The sequence below is a fragment of the Stegostoma tigrinum genome, chromosome 29 (assembly GCF_030684315.1).
Source record: "Stegostoma tigrinum isolate sSteTig4 chromosome 29, sSteTig4.hap1, whole genome shotgun sequence".
NCBI classification, from domain to species: domain Eukaryota; kingdom Metazoa; phylum Chordata; class Chondrichthyes; order Orectolobiformes; family Stegostomatidae; genus Stegostoma; species Stegostoma tigrinum.
In genome coordinates this window covers 19102681-19123698 of record NC_081382.1, presented here as the reverse complement: position 1 = coordinate 19123698, position 21018 = coordinate 19102681, and the positions used below count along the sequence as shown (strand labels likewise).

The 21018-nt window shown below is 40.4% G+C and overlaps 1 protein-coding gene across 3 annotated transcripts in view; it reads right to left on the bottom strand.

The window, feature by feature from the left end:
- Positions 1-21018, bottom strand: part of LOC125465447 (syntaxin-binding protein 1) — a 111956-nt gene that overhangs the window by 20893 nt on the left and 70045 nt on the right. For all 3 annotated transcript variants that reach the window (XM_048558981.2, XM_048558979.2, XM_048558980.2), the window contains exons 4-12: positions 19457-19533; positions 17803-17881; positions 17028-17131; positions 13964-14112; positions 12106-12190; positions 7610-7740; positions 6017-6124; positions 3042-3102; positions 37-102 (exon numbers count right to left, since the gene is read on the bottom strand). In XM_048558981.2, coding sequence (XP_048414938.1) covers positions 37-102; positions 3042-3102; positions 6017-6124; positions 7610-7740; positions 12106-12190; positions 13964-14112; positions 17028-17131; positions 17803-17881; positions 19457-19533 — 860 coding nt within the window. The remainder of the gene's footprint in view (positions 1-36; positions 103-3041; positions 3103-6016; positions 6125-7609; positions 7741-12105; positions 12191-13963; positions 14113-17027; positions 17132-17802; positions 17882-19456; positions 19534-21018) is intronic.

The following is a 21018-nucleotide window of genomic DNA, read 5'->3' as shown; positions in this document are numbered from 1 at the left end:
GTTCTATAAAAGTAATTGTTTTGAGACTGATAATACCTTGCTTAGTTCCTTCTGATACTGTGGCATCTTCTTCAGCATCTGAGACAGATCCCTCATGGTTGTCTGAATGAGGATAATATGTAATTACTTTTCTTACACTGGATGGTATAGATGTTACTGCTTCACAACTCAGCTGTTGACAAAATGAATAGATATTCCATTCTGCTCATCCCACACTACACAACGCACACAGCGAACTATACACGTCCAAGTGTTCCTGTGCAAAGACTATCAAATAGTTTGATTTATAGGAATGTTTAAGGATGAAACTCTAAAACAGTTTTCTCAACAAAATTAAAACTACAGAATCAACGTGTTCCCGGGTTTATCTTCACACAAGCAGATAAGAAATGCACACACAAAAGCACAATTTTTATATGCTTAAAGCTAGAGATTTGTTTTCAATTAACACACTTGACTGTTTGTAAAGAAAATAATTGCACTATCTGGAATTAGATTGTCTCACACTCTGACCTATGATGTAAAAGTATTACAAATGTTATAACTGTTTCCATGCAATTATTTCATTTTACACTCACTTCTGTTAAGTTGATGTCAACACTACCTGTTTTGCATTTTAGTTTCTCTTCAGGGTTCTTGAACGAAATAAAGCAAAAGAAACAGACACAGCAACACACCGGGCTGCTGCAATGGGGTACACATAGTGTGAGGGTTCCAGATATTATATCTTGTTAAAAATTTCAGGTAATTCTCTCATTCAATGGGCTGAACATTTACACAGAGTTTATGCCCACAAACATCCCTTAACTGCAGATAACATCACTTCATGTAAATTTCAAGATAGTTTGAACAATAGGAAGGAAGAAGCCTGACAGTAAAGTGGAAAATAAAAAACACCTTTCAAGGGAGTTTGGTGACTAGCGCTTTTGTTGTTGTCATGGAAACAAACTATGCATACTCCTTCATAAGCCACACAACACAGGTTATGATGAAGAGTCTAGGCCCGAAACGTATGCTTTCCTGCTCCTAACATGCTGCTTGGCCTGCTGTTCATCCTGCTCTACACCTTGCTATCACAGGTTATTGCACAGCAGGTTTATTTGAAAACACAACCTTTCGGAGTCTCTCTCCTTCTTCAGATGTTCACGAGAGAAAAAGAAAAAAGACACAGAATTCATAAGTAAAAGATCAAGGGGTCATACACTGATGTGAATTAAACAGACCTAAAATGCTGTTAAATCTTTAATTAGTTAGAAAGGAGATGCATGTTTCAGTTTGTTAATATGCAAATCCCCAAATTTCTGCCCGAATTTTAACAGCATCTTAGGTCTATTTAATTCACATCAGTCTATGACCCTTTGATCTTTTACTCATAAAATTTGTCTTTCTGCTTTGTCTCTCCCCAACATCTGTAGAAGGAGAGAGACTCTGAAAGGTTATGTTTTCAAATAAACCTGTTGGACAATAACCTGGTGTTCTGTGCTTTTTGATGGAGTGTATGTTGTTTCTATGGCAACCACAAAAGCACTAAGTCACCAAACTCTCTCGAAAGGTGGCGGGCACATCATCTGCGGGTGGTCTGGAAGTGGTCACATGGGTCTAGGCCTAAACCATCAGCCTTCCGGCTCCTTTGATGCTGCTTGGCCTGCTGTGTTCATCCAGCTCTACACCTTGTTATCTCTTGAAAGGTGCTTTTATTTTCCAAGCTGCTGTCAGGCTTCTTCCTTCCTATTGTTCAAACTATCTTGAAATTTACATGAAATGATGTTATCTGCAGGTGAGAATTGTTGTGAGTGTAAACTTTGCATAAACATCTTGCCCACTAAATGAGGGAATTACCAGAAGTTTTTAACCAGATGTAATATTTTTCAGAGCCACTGTCATGTCAGAGCCTGAAAAGTTCAGTGAATATTTGAGGAATGGTAGTAATTGGTTGGTTTGTTAGGATCAATGGCTTCCTAACTGACATTTTTCAAAATATTTCTGCTTCTGTCATCCATCAGTTTTCTACTGTGTTTTATCATTAATTTGTGAACAGAAAATGATTTTACTACACAATAGAAACCAATTTTCAGAGTAAAATGCTAACAGTTAAAATTTCCAAATACATTTCCATATGACTGGCTTAAACAGGAGAATGTGAAGAATTCAATTCAAGGAAAAATTGGATAGGTTCAAGTTAATTAATGGGGCTGTCAGTTGTATTCACAGTCACAAAATACATCAGATAAAGGCATTTCTTCAAGCAAATTATTTTATCCTTACAAAATGTCAGTGATATTCACAACCCAGTGTAGCATTTAATTATGAAGTGAATCTAGTATGCTGGCATGAACAACTGATCCTGGTACTCAGTTGTTGATTATTGTCTAATTTAGGAGATACTCTTCATATTTCTCCTTGTTACCTTAACTGTCCTGCCAAATCTGTCAATACTGTTTTAGACTTAAGATCCCAATTTCATCAATTATCATGGCTACCTCTATAAGAGGCCCTCTGGAACAGCTAACTGAGAATCAAATTTCTAGGCATTGGTCAGTCACTAAGCACTTACATTTTAACTGGACTTCAGATCCCTAATCATCTGAGGAAGCTGTGTGAAGTGTCACTAATCAATCTGTTTTAATTCATTTCATTGAAATGGAAGCTATACTTCCTTGATGGCTTGATGGCTATACAGCATCAGTTAGATAGGCTAAGAGGTACTAGCTTTCAAACCTTATGAAGCTTTTCTCTGCCAGGGCAATAGGTTTGGATGTTATAATTGTATTTGTACTTTTGAGCTTATGCAGGAAATGAATAAGCCAGGGTTTCCATTCCTGATCATTATCCATCGAGATAATGCTGGAAGGTTTAGGGCGAATGTCAAGCGAGGACAATGTTAGTTTTCCAAATGAATAATATCTGCTTTGACAAGGTGCCAGAGAGCTGTTAATTTTATTTCCCACCAAGGTTCCTCAGATTTAGGAAAGGAGGGTAAAAGAGGGTATTATAAATTGAACAAACTGAACATAGAGATAGCAAAATTAATGTACACAGACCTTCTCACCAGTTGCCATTCTCTTGCTCGAGGAAAAGTCTTTCAAGGACCGCGTAACCTCCCTGAAGGAAAAAAAAGGATGTTTACACAATCTTATGGGTTTATGTATTTGACAGAAAATTAAGGCCTTCCATTGTCTGCCTGGTTCAGAAAATAACTATGTTTCAAATACACAAACATTATAGGAACATTTTCTATCCATTAATTGGATTCTGAGGCAAATTTAGTTCTATTTGTTCAAACCTGGAAGCTACATTTAACACATTTGCAGCATCTCAGCTGCCATCCTAAGAAAATTTCTGAGCATTTACTACAGCATCATATGAAGCACAGACTTTGGATTCAAAGCAAATGTAAGATCTGTACAAGTGAACTAAATAAACTCAATTGTCAGATCATAAGGATAAGTTTTATAAAGCCTCAATGTATCCTGTGATAGTCCACTGTGTTCTTTGTAATGGATACAACTTCAGAAAAGACTCTACAATATGATGTGCATGCACCTTCTTGGACGGATATCTGAAACAGGTGTCAATCATTACACACCTAAAAAAAGTGATGTAGTAGTCACGTGACTTGTAGGCTATGAGCTATAGCAGTAGGTGTCATAGTAGACGTCAAATGTACCATAATTCACTCCAAGCAAAAACAAGGCTTAATTTCAAATAAAGAATCCACATTATCTTTTAAGCAATCCTTCTGCCTGTACATTTATGAAGATAAATGTAACAAAGTGGCAGTGAATGAAAACACAGCTTCAAATAATGTCTGCAAACTATAAAATGGTGACTGGGTTAACAAGAGACTATACAGGACTTTGTCCTGGTTACAGAGCTGTGGTGCTTCCTGCCCTTCTATATAGCTCTGAGACATGGGCTGTCTACAGCAAACACCTCAAGACGCTGGAACAGTACCACCAACGCCGATTGCACAAGATACTGCAAATCTGCTCAGAGTAAAGACTCAACAAGAACAGTGCTCTTGACCTGGCCAACATCCCCAGCATTGAGGAACTGACCACCTCTGATTGGTTACAACGGACTGGACATGTCATCCATATGACTGACATGAGACTCCCCAGGCAGGTGCTCTCTTCCCAGCTCCAGAACAGCAGCCTCAGGTGGACAGAGGAAGTGCTTCAGTGGTATCCTCAAGGCCTCACTGGTGAAATGTGGAATTCCCACAGACACCTGGGAATCACTGGCCCAAGACCGTCCACAGTGGAGGATGAGCATCTGGGAAGGAATCTAGCAGCTCGAGACTTGACATTGGGAAAAAGCAGAAGCCAAGTGAAAAGATGGAATGCCAACTCTATGACTGCCATGCCAACTCCCCCTTCCCATGACCACCAACTGCCTGAACTGTAATAGAGCCTGCGGTAGCCGCGTCAGTCTGTACAACCACCTACAGGCTCACCCTGAGAGTGGAAGAGAGTCAACCTCGTTTGCGAGGGACTGCTGCTGCTGATGATGATGATGTACAGGTTTGGTTATGCTGGGCTACTATGTGCACTTCTGCTCTGAAATTATAGAAAAGATGTGATTGCAGTGGAGGGAGTGCAGAGGAGATTCACCGGGATGTTGCCTGGGGACGGAGCACTTTCAGTGACGAAGAGAGGCTGGATAAGCTCGGGTCGTTTTCTTCAGAGGTTGAGGGTGGAACTAATAGACGTGCATAAGATTGAGGGGATAGAAACCAGCTGTTCCATTTCATCAAACGGTCAACAACAAGAAGTCATAATATTAATGTGAAAGAAAGAAGGTTTAGAAGGAATTTGAGGAAAATCTTTTCCACCCAGAGGGTAGGGGAGGTCTGGAATCCACTGCCGGGAAGGGTCGTCGAGGCAAGAAACCTCAGAACCTTTCAAAAGTACTTGGAGAAACACCTGAGATGTCATAACATTTAAGACTATGGGCCTAGTGCAGGAAGTGGGACTAGTGTAGGGAGTAGCAAAAGCAGACATTGCTGGAAGCTCAGCAGGTCTAGCAGCATCAGCTCTGAGGAAGGGTCACCAGACCTGAAACATTAACTCTGATTTTTTTCTTTACAGATGCTGCCAGACTTGCTGAGCTTTTCCAGAAAATTCTGTTATTGTTCCTGACTTACAGCAGCTGTAGTCCTTTCGGTTTTTAATTAGTGTATGTAGTAGACAGTACAGACTCAATAGGCCAAAGGGCCTTTTCATTGCTGTATGATTCTGAGATTCTTGAGGTATGTGCCAATACATGTAGAGAATTACCACACACAGGCAAGTGTAAATTACTCTGCTGTACCCAGTTTATCTGATTAATCCATTGGTTTAAAGAGAAGCAATCTGACACTTCAGTGCAGAAATGAAAGCCCTCCCCTAAAGTCCTGTAATTTTTTAAAAATTCATTCTCAGGATGAGGGCACTGCTTGCTAGGTCAGCATTTATTGCGCATCCCAAGTGCTCACAAGGCTGTTAAGAGTCAACCACATTGAGGTCACATGTAGGCCAGACCAGGTAAGAATGGCAGTTTCCTTCCCGAAAGCACATGGGTTTTTTTTCCCAACTATCAGCAATTTGTGGTCATTATTAGACTCTTTTTTCCAGATTTTTAGTGAATTCAAATTTCACCATCTGCCGCGCAGGATTCAAACCTAGATCTCCTGAACTTCAGGTGGGTTTCTGGATTAACAGTCCAGTGATAATTCCAATAGGTCATCACCTCCCCTATTGCAGTAACTGTGTGAAGATCTGCAAGTCTTTTTATTAGAATATATGAAGTAACTCTTTCACATTCATGGTAGTAGGAGATCTTAATGTAATGACTTCCACAGCATCCATGAAAACAATTGTACATAAAATTATAATGAGCTCAACCTCTCCCAATATGATTAGAAATGCCAACACAATTTAATCAATAGGCTTGTTTTTAAACTCCTGGTCACTAAGTAATTTAAAATGAACATTCCACACTGGTACAGAAATGCAGAATGAAGACTGGAACGTACTGGGACACTTCTGCAATATGCTTGTGACGCAGGGTAATCCAGAGATCGTCATCCTCATCCAGAAGGACCTCCTTGACCCGATTTTCTCCAATTCCACTCGTTTCATACCTGAAAGGGAGAGAAAAATAAACAGATTAACATTAATAGAAAATTAGATGAAATACAATGATACCTCATCAATGACACTTTGGAACTGAAGTCAATCAACTTGTTATTCCGGCCTCACCAAACTTCCCTGTGATTTTTTTTGCGCTACTTGCTATGCCGAGCCAAAATGCTCAAGAAGCTTCCCTACTTCCTTGTCCTGAAAACATAGAAGCCTTCTAAAGGCATACCTCTCTGTGATGTGCAGTATGTCTTGGGAGTTTCCACTCATGATCTCCATTTTCCAACACAGCCGCACTTTTGTCAGTGGGATCTGTAGGTCAGCATATTGGTCTTGAAAAATACAAGACCACCAATACAATATTCTTTTTGTAGCTTATATGGTGGTTTGTGAAAAATATGAACTGCAAAATGACAGTGAAGCACTCTGCAGTTCACCAGCTGCTGTGGCAGTTGCAGTTGCTCATGGTTATCAGTAGTCACTTCCTTAAGCTGCAAACAACGGTGTAATAAACAGCAGCTGGAGCAGTTTCATAACATTGACCAACCACTTACTTTTCAAATCTTTGGTTGACGCTGACGTAAATGTGTGTAACACAGGCATCAGAATATAAAATACATGTGCAATGTGTGTCAAAAGTGTCTGCAAAATAATTATGTAAAATAATTGCGCATCCAAGGAGACTGAGTATGTTTGCTTAGAAAATATGAATGTGTTTGTGAGGTTTTTATTGTCCTTTTCAGCTGAACATACCATGTCAAACAGGATATTAAAGAAAATGAATTCAGGAAGTTGTGTGATATATACTATAAGGTTTTAAATCCAAGCTGGAACTAAAATGAAATCTCTTCTTCTTTGACTGTTTCCTCTTGCTTGTTAAAGTGCCTACATAAAATAATTTTGTGGGCTGTTGTGGTGCAGTGGTAGCATCCGTATCTTTGGGCCAGAAGGTCTGGGCTCATGTCCTACCTTGTGTCAGACTGAATGGAACTGTATAGGGGCTGGAATGACATAGCACATCTTAAAAGATGTTAAGATAGGCCTCCCTGGACTCCTTCTGCAATTCTGCCACATTTTCCTCAGTGGACCATGTCATTCAGGCCCCTATACAATTCCATCTACTCTGACACAAAGTAGGACATGAACCCAGACCTCCTGGTCCAGAAGTAGGGACACTATCACTGCAGCACAATAGACCATAGACTCACTTTATGTAAGCAAGATGCAGTTGTTGAGGCAAGACTCTCACTTGGGACCATGCTGTCTATTATGGTGGGATATTGTTTGTTAATTACTTTGAGAATTGCGTAGCTCACTTCATCAATATGCAGCTTCCCATCTGACCACTCGCCAAAAGCAAACAAGAATTATTGAAATGGAGAGTCAGGGTGGGTCTCTGGTAGCTTCAGTTGCTCACCATTCAACAGGGCTTTAACTAAATGCCCTAGTCCAAGCAATGAATAACTAGAAAACAAGGAGTATCTCACTTGTATACATCATTTTCAACAGGCAGCAAGTCATAGGCCATCGCCTGGAAGGTCAATTCATGGAGAACAGGGGATACAGGGTCAAATCCACGGTCAATTATCAACAGCTGCGAGCGGGCTTTGTCTGGTCCCTGAAAGCAGAAACATCAGTTCTAACAAGGAGAAACAAACAAGGTCATTCCATCTCATATGACAGTGATACAAACTATTAAATATATCTTGGAGCAGGAGTCCTTCGATTCAACTTTCTTTGACATTTTATCACTTCTCATCCAATAAAAATACAGAGGTTTAATTAATGTGAAGAGCTGGATGGACACAACAGCCCAGGCAGCATCGGAGGAGCAGGAAAGCCAGCTTTTCAGGTCTGGATCCTTCTAGTTTCTGAAGAAGAGTCCAGACCCAAAAAGTCAGCTTTCCTGCTCCTCCGATGCTGCTGGCCTGGCTCTACACCGTGTTATCTCAGACTCCAGCATCGGCAGTTCTTACCAACTCTGAGGTTTAATTAATTCTTTGATTCCAGCTCTCGGTTTTGTTAGATCCTCTACAGTAATTTATGCAAACCTCAGGTGTTGGGAGCATTATTGGATGGATTCTCCACCTGTTTTCCACAGAGATTGGACCTGGCCTACTGACCTAAAAGGGGTGAAGCCAGATTGGAATCAAGTAGGTGAACAAATCTCTTGCTGCTCTGTGTAGTGCGACCCCAGTAAATAGCCACTCAGGCAAACAGCCACAGAAACTCAGAGTTTGTTGTCCTGTTGCAACTGTTGGGCAATATGTCACATTCACTAGTTAATACATGCATAGGAAAGTCAAGAAGGCATAATTTCAGCAGAGCTGTATTAATGCTCACTTGTTATTATGCCATTAACAAACCTAATTATTAAATCCCACTAATTTGAAAAAGAACTACTAGTGTAACAAACAGCTATAAATCAACTTCTGAATAACTGTTTCTTATCTTGTGTAATGGAGATAAAAATAAAAAATCTGTTCCACATTGTACTATATACCATATCAATGCTTTAATGTTTTATCCACTAACTTCAGTTTATTCGTAAGCTGTTCTAATTAATATTTCTTTCAAAGATATACTCAATTTGTCTAGCTCTTAATCCTCTTACTGTCAAAGTTTGTTTATGGAACAACATTCCTGAGCTAGGTCTATGGGTAGACACCCTTTGGATCAGGGAATAGGAAACAGGAGAAATCACTAACAGGTTCTTTGTGACAAATCCGATCTGTCAAATGGTAGGCCTTGAGCTACCACAGTGAGAGTGGCCTTTGCTAAATAGGTTCAGGACAAGCAAGGGACCCTTTGCAGCCAGCATCCACCACTGGGATCTAAGTACAAAACTTCTATGCACTTTTGGAGAATCACAAACAATGCTGCACTTTCAAGAGGTGTGTCCCTGCTATAGGATAAATGACAAACTAACTACCTTAAACTCAGCAAATGAGGAGGGTATAACTTAGCTCCAGGGATTTGCATTGTCTAATTGATAAAAAAAAATTGTCTTTTATTACAGCACACTATTTATTATATCAAATAAATCAGAATTAAAATTGTTAGTGAAACATACAAATCATTGATACAGAAGTTCCACAAAGCTTTGAAATAATTTATAGATTGAAAACTTTAAAATCGTGTTGTAAATTTATGTTAAGGCAATTGGTTTTGCTGAGATTTACTTTTCTCTTCGAAGGGCTCGTTCACATCTAAGGTGCTGATATTCCACTGTGGAGCAAATCTTGGTATTTGCATCATTTGTTAGATTATTACATTCATGTACACTTCTGAAGGGGAATGGGAATGAAGTTTACAAGCGAGAATCAAACCTGCAGTAGAAGTTATAATTCTTCAAGAGACTGACACTAGGGTGGCACGGTGGTTCACTGGATAGCACTGCTGCCTCACAGCACTGGGGACCCGGGTTTGATTCCAATTGTATGTTTCCTCCGGGTGCTCCAGGTTCCTCCCACAGTCCAAAAACGTGCAGGTTAGGTGGATTGGCCGTGCTAAATTGTCCAGAGTCATCCAGGGATGTGTAGATTAGGTGGACTGGCCATGGGGAATGCAGGGTCATAGGTATAGGATAGGGAGGTGGGCCTGGGTAGGATGCTGTGCAGAGGGTTGGTGTGGATTCGATAGGCTGAGTGTCCTGCTTCTATCCTGTAGGGATTCTATGGTTTAGATGGTAGTAGAAAGCTCAGAGCAATCAGTACCATGTAATTGATGATCTTAACAAAAAAACTGACTGACACATTCAAAATGCAATCATGTAAATGTCTAAAAGGGTAAGATGTATAGGGTGGTGGGAAAGAGCACGGAAGTGAGTTAAATGAATTGTTCTACCAGGTGAATGGCATCCACCAATGTTGTATCTTTCTTTGATTCTGGGACACTCAATAGGCAAAACAATCATCCAGTGGAAAGAAGATGAACCCACATGAAAAAAAATCAATATGAAAAGACTTTGTGTAATATTATGGAGAAGTTATGTTGTGTTGCTAACTAGAGACCCGAAATAACACATTAGAATTTTTTTAAGAATCCTTACAGTGTGGAAACAGGCCCTTTGGCCCAACAAGTCCATACTAACCCTCAGAGCATCGCACCCAGACCCTATTCCCCTATAACTCACTGAATCAACACATCCCTGAACACTATGGGCAATTTTGCATGGCAAATCCACCTAACCTACATATCTTTGGACTGTGGGAGGAAATCGGAGCACCCAGAGGAAACCCACACAGACACAGGGAGAATGTGCAAACTCCACACAGACAGATGCCCAATGCTGGAATCAAACCTGGGTCCCTGGTGCTGTGAAGCTGCAGTGCTAACCACTGAGCCACTACGCCACCCTGAATTAATGCAGAGTTTCATTGTCATAGTGATCTCCAGCAGGAAAACAGGCCCTTCAGCCCAACTTGCTCATGCCATCCTGTTTTCACAATTAAACTCATTATGAAGAGAAATTGAGCAGTTTAGGCCTATACTCTCCAGAGATGAGAAGAATGAGGGGATCTAATTTAATGATATAAGATGCTAAAGTGGATTGACAAAGTGGACAGAAAAATGATGCTTCCTTATGTGGGGCAACCTAGAATGAGTTTTAGGATCAGGGGCAGCAGATTTACAACAGTTAAGGAAGAATTACTTTTTCGCAAAGAGTCATGAATCTCTGGAATTCACTACCGCAGTCCGGTGAATGCCAGGGCAAGGAGTAAATTCAAAAAGGAGATAGGCAGAATAATGAGTTGAAGAGTTATGGATGACAAGAAGGTCGAATTTGAAAGCTGAGTACAGGATTAAGGATAGGATTCTTGGCAGCGTGGAGGAACAGAGGGATCTTGGTGTGCAGATACATAGATCCCTTAAAATGGCCACCCAAGTGGACAGGGTTGTTAAGAAAGCATATGGTGTTTTGGCTTTCATTAACAGGGGGATTGAGTTTAAGAGTCGTGAGATCTTGTTGCAGCTCTATAAAACTTTGGTTAGACCGCACTTGGAATACTGCGTCCAGTTCTGGGCGCCCTATTATAGGAAAGATGTGGATGCTTTGGAGAGGGTTCAGAGGAGGTTTACCAGGATGCTGCCTGGACTGGAGGGCTTATCTTATGAAGAGAGGTTGACTGAGCTCGGTCTCTTTTCATTGGAGAAAAGGAGGAGGAGAGGGGACCTAATTGAGGTATACAAGATAATGAGAGGCATAGATAGAGTTGATAGCCAGAGACTATTTCCCAGGGCAGAAATGGCTAGCACGAGGGGTCATAGTTTTAAGCTGGTTGGTGGAAAGTATAGAGGGGATGTCAGAGGCAGGTTCTTTACGCAGAGAGTTGTGAGAGCATGGAATGCGTTGCCAGCAGCAGTTGTGGAAGCAAGGTCATTGGGGTCATTTAAGAGACTGCTGGACATGTATATGGTCACAGAAATTTGAGGGTGCATACATGAGGATCAATGGTCGGCACAACATTGTGGGCTGAAGGGCCTGTTCTGTGCTGTACTGTTCTATGTTCTATGTTCTATGCTCTAAGAGTGGAACTGAAGCTGAGATGAGGTCAGCCACGATTGTATCAAATGGCAGAGCAGGCTCAATGGCCTGAGTTGCCTCCTCCTGCTCCCAGTTCTTATCTTCAGTACTTTGTTGACTGGGGTGTGTCATTTGAAGACGTGTCAAGCGAAATTTGCATCTGATTTTGTTTAGTGGGTTTCAAATGGAGTATAAACAGTTTTATTAAAGAAAAATAAATCATTCTCAAGTAAGTTTATGTTTAAGTATACCACAATTTTTCTGGCTGACCAGCGTGGAAATAAGGAAGCAATAATGGAATTTTCTGATTTTGACTGAATCAGAAACCATATTCATTTGCTTCTTCATTCCAATGGATGAGAAATGTTCTAACAATGCATGGAGCCCCATGGATTTGACAGGTCGACACTGAAAACAAATGAGCACTAACCATCTTGTTATGTGTGAAACACTTACTTCACCCATGGTTGGATCATCTGCTTTGTATGCATCCAGTTTATCTTGGACTAGCTGTGCAAGCATGGCATTTTCTTTATAATCCCTGGGAATGCAAAAGACAGCAAATTACTGGGAAAAATACCAGCACAATTTAGGAACAGGTTTTTAATCAATGACTTAATTCTCCATTATAAAGGATGACCCAACTATAAAACTTGAAAGTACCAGGACTACAGGTGGGAATTTGCACAACAAACATTGTACTGAACAGTAAATATGGCTGTGCCTCTCTTTTCTTGAAGCATTGATACAAATTATATTGAATTTTATAGATTTTTATGCACATGCACACGTGTGTGTGTGTGTGTGTGTGTGTGTGTGTGTGTTTGTGTGTGCGTGTGTGTGTGTGTGTGTGCGTGTGTGTGTGTGTGTGTGTGTGTATCCCTTACAGAGCCTTGCACTACCAGGAGTGCAGTTGTGTAGGTCAACTTATATTAAAATTAACAAACAAGACATTATGCTGGGTACATTGGCATCTCTGACTTGCAACACTCTTACCCAAATCTCTGTGCCAGTTTGTACAACCTACCAGATGACTCACCAAAGGGTGCATCCTGACTTTACAAAATCATATAAGATGCATGATAGTTGAGTTGGCAGTCCAGTTTGGATCTCTCCAATAATATCATTGAGAAATAAAATTTGGGAAAGGTGTAAAATGAGCAGCCAACTCCCTGTCACACAAGACTGATAGTTACCTCACTGAGTGCTGATGAGCCTCCAAGATCAATAAGATCCCGACTGAATCTCTAATATGCACTATTAGCTTGTGAAAATTTATTAAAATCACATTAATTCTCTAAAACTCCTGGCATAGTTCCATTCATTTTACTCTTGTTGCCCTAGAAAGGAAAAATAAAAACATGTGGAATCCAAAAAATCATGTCCAATTTTGGCACATTGTATCAATCCAAATCTCTTCCTACTTTCATTCTGCTATACATAATTTCTTGGACCTCAGGGTGACTGGAAAGCAAATTAGTGCTTTAAACTCTGCAACTGGTCAATCAGACAACACATGTGAGTGGGTATGTATGTGTATGTCATGCATCTGTTTGTATCTATGTGTAGGTCCATATATAAGAGGATTGGATTGACCCTTTCTCTAAACCGTGTGTCCATGATAGTGTTTGCCTCTTCTTATATCTTCTTATTGAGTGTGACAATATTGCATGACAATAAACTATGATTCAACATCACTACAAGACAGCAGATCACACAGACTTTCTAATGAACAATAGCACTAACTCACATGTAACTAAGATTCTGAAACTGGTTCAATTCTCAAAGGTCTACACCTTTTATGTGATTAATTCATTCTCTTGACATGAGAACATCCCATCAACCACCAAGGCCACTCCTTCTGCATTGCATGTACAGTCTGTCACATACTGCAGATCCTGATGAAACTAACTGTATAAATACTCAATCCAATTTTCTTCCTACTTTCATTCTGCTATACATCATTTCTTAGCCCTCAGCATGACTGCAAAGCGAATTAGTGTTTTACACTCTACAACTGGTCAATTAGACAACACATGAGTGAGTATGTATGTGTATATTATGTATCTGTTAATCAAGCACAGTTGGCTATCCACCTATCTCTTTTATTTAAGCACGGCCTGCTGCCCTTCAACAAGATTCAGTCAACCCATTCCTCTACTTCCAGTTCCATAAGAAAGTTACATCCGAGGAGACTCCCCGTTCCAATACAGCTTAGAGATTACATTACTGTACTGTGGTGCTGCCCTCACTGTAGGAAGTGAGAGCCTTCATGGAAAAAGGAGGGTCCGCGTCCTAAAAAATGTGCTCTCACCCCCTGTATCTGACCGCAGGATACTCTTTCAGTGTGGCACACAGAGTTGCAATCTGCTCCGCTAATCGTTCCATGAGAGGGTTTCGCATCTGTGTCTTGTGGGGGCTGTAAAAGCTCTGGAATGCATCTGGCACATCCAGCGAGTAAACCTGAAACGCAGAAAATAATTACTACAATGCTAGTTTATTCATCACGCATGCTCTCGTCTGCTTGATTATTCAACTTGCTCGGGAATGGTACTGCAGAAGAGGTCTGTAGGCATTAAAAAGCGATGGAATTCAATGCCCCTATCTGTTGTTGATGACCCGCAAAATGCCTGTTGAGTCAGTGTGAGTGCATTTAGACTGTTCTCTGCACTTTTCAGTCCAAGCATGCTGCAATCAACTCTAAATACAAAATAACTTGATCCAAACAGATTTTTATTTAAAGCTGACCATTTTAATTCCTGTACTATCTGTGTTTAATTACCTGAAGAATTACAGAGCTAACCTATTTGAATGTAAGCCATTGTAGGAAGATTGAAAAAAGACTGCAGTGTACAGAGTGCCATCTGTGTGTGATCATGTGACCGGTCTCTGAATCAAATTGGAAGAACCTTCTGCTTGACAGATGGGTCTCAAAATCCTCGGAACCGTAGCCCTCATTGGTCTTCTGGCTGTAATCACTGATATTTGTTGCAACTCACCGTCCCTGAGTCACTCAGCAGAGTGAGACAGCCTTGCACTAAATTATACATGACATGGATTGTGAAAACAACTCAGCAGGGTTAAGGAGCATTAAGAGATTGAAGCAAATCCAGGAAATGCAGTGAGGCTAGTTCTCTAAGTTCAATTCCTGAACGTTCCTGCTGCATTGGGGCACATTGTTTCCCATTAAACAATATCTATAACAAAATAAGAGTGGACACGAGTGTACTGGGTCAGTTGAAAGTGCAGAGTCATTCATATTTATTGTTAATTCATTATTTTTATCCACCCAAAACTCAATGCATGATTGTTAACAATTCTTTCCTCATAAAAATTTACTTCATAAGAAACTTCCAACCTGGCCAGTTCACAAAGTCAGCACATGTCTCCTTCTGAGTCCTGAGTTTAATAGTTAATAGGTGGGAATAGGATAAGTTACAATCTGAAAGGGGTTTACATCCAGACGTCCAAACCGTTGACCCATTTCAACTTATTTTCGTAGAATCACTACAGCATGGAAACAGGCCCTTTGGCCCAACCAGTCCACACTGAACCTCAGAGCATCCCACCCAGACCCATCCCCCTAATCTACACCTCCCTGAGCACTGCAGGCAATTTAGCATGGCCAATCCACCTGGCCTGCACATCTCTGGGGGACTGTGGGAGGAAACCAGAGCACCCAGAGGGAACCCATGCAGACACGGGAATAATGTGCAAACTCCTCACAGAAAGTTGCCCGAGGCTGGAATCAAACCTGGGTCCCTGGCACTGTGAGACAGCAGTGCTAACCACTGTGCCACCCCATTTTGATGTGGAAATGGAAGTTTAATGATTTAGGTAGCACCATGACTGTCGTCTGATTTTAGAACGTGTCAGTGCCTGCACTGTTCACGCTCCAACCAGTTTCACAGGTGATGATGCTAAAGAGGACCCCTGAAGATAACAACTGAGTCGTGTCTCTAGGTCATAGACAAACAGGGGAGCTGCTCGATAATAATCCAGCTGATTTAACTCAGAAGCAGCACTGTCCTGATCAGCAAGCTGCTCAGTGATACCTTACAGTCTGATGCCTCATTGTTCCCTTGCCAATTGTAATGGAGACAGGGTTGTTTTCATCACCTGAATATGCATCAGTTGATCACCTGAAAGTCAATAATCAAAGTCACGTGACTGGAAAAGCTGGAATTTTTTAATCAAAAAAGGACAAAAAGTCAAGGAGAGACTGTGAGATATTTAATACCTTGAGGGGCTTTGTAAAAGCAAGAAAGAAGAAATTGTTCTGGTACATAGATTGGCAGCGAGGTCACCAATTCAAACTAATTGGCAAGAAAACCTAAAGCAAATTGTGGAGACTGTTATTTTCAGATAAAAGATTGTTAAATCTGAAAAGACATGGTTGAAAGGGTGGTGGAATTAGAATCCATCAAAAGCAAACTGGGTAGACACTTGACGGTGATCAGAGATAATGGGAGCTGCAGATGCTGGAGAATCCAAGATAATAAAGTGTGAAGCTGGATGAACACAGCAGGCCAAGCAACATCTCAGAAGCACAAAAGCTGACGTTTCGGGTCTAGACCTCTGATCTCTGATGAAGGGTCTAGGCCCGAAACGTTAGCTTTTGTGCTCCTGAGATGTGGCTTGGCCTGCTGTGTTCATCCAGCTCCACACTTTGTTATCTGAGACACTTGACGGTGACTGATTTGCAGGGTTATGGCAGGGAAAGCTAGTGTGTTGGGCGAAATAGGACACTTCTGTCAAACTGGCAGAGTTGGTAACGCAAGCTGAGTAATCTCCCTCCATGCTGTGGGATTCTGTAATTTTATAACACCAAGCCATTTTAAAAATTAGGAGATTTCAAATATTAAAAGAAGAAGAGACATCAGCAAAGCAAAGCTATATGGAGAGAAATTTCAGGTGCATCAACCAAAATCCCTAAGTGCAGAGAGTGTGAACAGCTAGAAAGAGGAATTAAATGAAACTTAAAAAAGCTGCGCCCACATTTGGGACAGAACAGCTTTTAATTTGTACTTTACGATTCCGTCTCAGTGAGGACTAACAAGCTGGGATATATTTTATTGCAAGGCAGAACTTGAATTGTTTCGGTTAGGTGACTATCATGGCATAAATAAACATCTGGTAGTAACGTTATTTCCAATTAAACCTCAGCATATGGCAGGTAAATAGTTCTCTCCTTTCCCTCTCTCCTTCCTCTGTCACATTGACTATTGTTGCTCTGACATTGAAATTCAAACTCTCCAAAATGTAAGGGTAATTAACAAATATTCTTTCATTTAAAAGTATCAAGAATTGCAATACTGGAAAATTCCTTCACACCAGCATTCCCCTAGCCCCAGCAGTTGGTGGATACAATGTCTTACCTGTGACTCATATGGAAGAAAGGCAATGTTGATCTCAGTAAGGGTTTTTATAACTTTTGATGTACGAGACTTTACCAGTTCATTAAACAATGGATCTGAACAAGCTGTGAAACATAAAGGCAAAAGTTCTTACTCTTCTCTTTTAAACAGCAGCATCAATGACAAAAAGAAGCACAGATATAACAATGAGAAGTGTGACTGGGGTGTTTGCAGACAACCTCTATTTTCTGCAGTCTCCAGTCTTAAAATTTCTCCATAGTCTGGAATTTCAACAATAAACAAGGAAAAACAATACATTCACTCAGTACAACTTAGTCCTTAAATGATCTAAATCATATGACTGCACTCATTTAGCATATTACTTAGCAATGATCACTTGCCTGGATCAATTTTTTGAACTTCCAATTTATCACTAATGATCTGGGTAATTGCTTCTTTACTGTCAAATAAATACTTTCTTCTGCCGTCTGTTTTCATGACCATTATATTGTAACAATGTCACAACAGCAGTCTATCAGTCAGACATTTTAAGACTAATTGTAAGCCAAGCATTAAGACTTAGTCAAACTCCCACAATGTTACACCAGGAAAGTTATTCTCAATACTCAGTGACACATTATGATAACTGCTGTTTCAAAATATACAGCACCAGTCTATCTAAGATGCTTGAGCCTTGTAACTAACCTCAAAGTTGACATTATCACCCTCAAAGCTCACAAGAAGAAGCATCTCACATAAGCAGAACACATGTCTCTTTAATCGCATGTATACTCACAGTCGGTGAAGAAGACGTGAGCTGCCCTGTACTTGGAGGAGGGGGCATCCTTAAAATCATTGATCAGCGCACGGACAGACTGCAAAGATAGATCCCAATTAAGGAATGTTCATTCCAATAGGATACTTCAACAAAATATCCACTAATCAAATAGCTGTTGTCCCATTTTTGCTGTTTATTGGAATACAAGGTTATTTTTACATATGATGATGAGTTATGAAAATAAAGTTATGCTAAGGATACAACTGTGTTGCAACTCCTTTCTGGCTTATGGTAAGCTGAGAGTTAAGTGGCTTACAAACAGTGCTGCATTTCTCTCAACCTACTGATAACAATCATTTCTGATTGATAGAAGTGAGACAACCTGAAGGAGACAACAGCAGAGGACTTAAAACAAAAAGGTAATATCTGATACATTTCCTCCATCAACTGTAGGCATTGTATCATCAGGATTTTCAGTGTATAATTTTAATATATACTTGGGCTTGACAAAATGAATTCCCAATATTAGCAGAGGTTTTCGCCATTCTCATTTCATGTGACATTTATTCAGGTTATCTGGTATTTCCAAATCATTACCTGAATGAAAGGAGATTCTGCAATCTACTTTCTGTGTAACACGGCACATTCTCATCCCGACCTTAATCCATATACCATGGAAACCATTATCTTCACACATATCACTTACAAATACAATTACTCTGGAACTTTTGTACCTGACTCCCAGTGTTCACCCTCCACTGCTCATATCTTATCCCATAACTTCACCTTCTCCCATGTCATCAACCGAACTACATTCATTGCCAGTAACCCAAACTCAAAATGATCATTTTTATTCTTCTATAGCTCCTCTCTGTCTCTCTTTGGAATCTCCAAAAGCATTACAGGAACAAGCAAGAAAGGACTCCAGGATAGGTAATCTGTAGCACCCAGAGCAGCGGGCAAGAAAAGGACTCAAGATGAGTAGCCAGAGACAGAGCCAGATTCCTATAGATCAAGCAGTGTTGGCTTGAACAGCCAAATGGTCTAAATCTGCTCTTACTTCTTATGTTCAAAAACACCACATCCAAAATTTCCATTTCTTTTCGCCAAACTTTTGTGCAACCACTTTCTTTTGTTTCATGACTAATGGCTGTTCCTTCAAATGTGACACAAACTGGCATTCCTTTCCTCAATCCCTTTATACACCCACCTCAAAGCCCTTCAAACTCAGCTCCTTAACCACATTCCACAAATGTTCCATGTTCAATTTCTATTCGGAGTCTAAAAAGGGTCTATGCTACCAAAGTGATATTAGTATGGCCTAACACCAGTGTTTTACCAGTGCAGTGATGCAAGGAGGTTTTGTGCTCCTAAGATGCTGCTTGGCCTGCTGTGCTCATCCAGCTCCACACTTTGTTATCTTGGACAATCATATGATCTTATATCTTCAAAGAATTGTCTTTGTTTAATCAGGAATGGCTTGTAATCCATTAGAAGCTAATACTGTCATTGCCTCCAGCATTTTTCATGTGATAATTTAGTACTTGCAACAGCAAATCTCAATACATGGTGTAAACATTGACATTGGTGACAGCTGAAATGCTTGTTCTTTCATGGGTCACGGTTTGCATGTACTCCTCAATCTGTGAGATTGGTAAAAGCAATGACTTACTTCTTCAGAGGGTGTTATCAGGTAAACTGCTTCCAAACTGGGGAGCGGTTCTCTCCTTTTATTTATGTCTTCCACAACTTCACATAATTGCGATTGAAGCGGAAGAAAAAGAGATTCAAGTGAACAATTGTTACCTCAGTCAGTAAATATATATGGCGACACATGTGAACCCACACACTGACCCCACAACACGTACCAGATTCACACCCCTCCACCCCCAAAACCAGGTAAGACTATTGTATGAAAAAAAGTTAATTCCAGATTTATCTAACTTTTGGTCAAAATTGCCACAGCTGAAAGATGTTCTTTTCATTCTTCTACACCAGACTGGGCTTGAGTCCTTCAAAAAAAATTCTTGAGTCAATTATGGAGAACCAATATGGGTTCAGCTGGAGTAAGCTCACCAGTTTTGGGTACTACAATTTAGGAATGATGTGAGGGCATTCAAGAGCGTGCAAAAGGATTCATAAAAATAGTTCCAAAGATGAGGAATTTCCATTATATTGAGAGACTGAGGAAGCTGGGACTGTTCTCCTTGAAGAAGAGTCATTCAAGGAGATTTGATAAAAATATTCAAAATCATGAGGGACTGGATAGCATGTATAAGGGAAAACTGTTACGCTTGGCAGAGGATTGAGAACCATAAGGCACCTATATAAAGAAATTGGCATAGGAAGCAATGGTGACTTGAGGAATACCGTTTCTATACAATGAGTGGTTATGATCTGGAATACTCAACCTGACAATGTGGGAGGAGACAGATTCAATTATGATCCATTTCCCCTTGGAATCCCATTATCTGAACACGGAAGAATGTGCAGGGGCACGGGGAAAAGGCAACAGCGTGACAGGAAGTGAATTGCCCTTGCAGAGCGCCAGCCCAGAAATGTGGGCCCAATAGTCTCCTTCTGTGTCTGCATCGGAAAATGTCATGAATAGTAGCTTTCAAAAGATTTATTTGATTAAATAGTAGGTACCAACATTTTATTACTTTGGCATTTCAATTATTTGCTTGTCAACATTTGTATTACAAATGTATTTCGTTCCTTGTTCTTTCAAACACTTTCAATCCAGCTCAGCTGTTTGCTGCATACAGACCTTCTACTGAATAAGACTGCCACTGCATTTCAGCTCACCTGTGAGTCCCACAGCACAGCTGGTTTCACTGGCTGACCCAAAATAATGCACTTACACAAGATGAGATTAATATATTGTCATACCAAGAATCTCCCAACAAACAGGGAGAAATGGCTGAAGGGTTACTGTGCTTCATAATAATTAGTAAGGATCAGAATGGGCATAACTCTGAGTGTCACCTCTCAGACTGTTTTGCTAAAACTGATAGAGGAGGTGACATGACTTCAAAGAAGAGGGGTGAAAAATTAAACATGGAGCCCACGTACCTCGAAATAAGTGGACAAATCATGTGTGACCGATTGCCAGAATAATTCATGGCCTTTAAATGGAACTGAGAAAGAATCGGAATGTACAGATTCTTCCCATGACCTTTGTCAAATTCTTCACAGGCTCTAAAATACATGTGAATTAAGTATTTTATATTC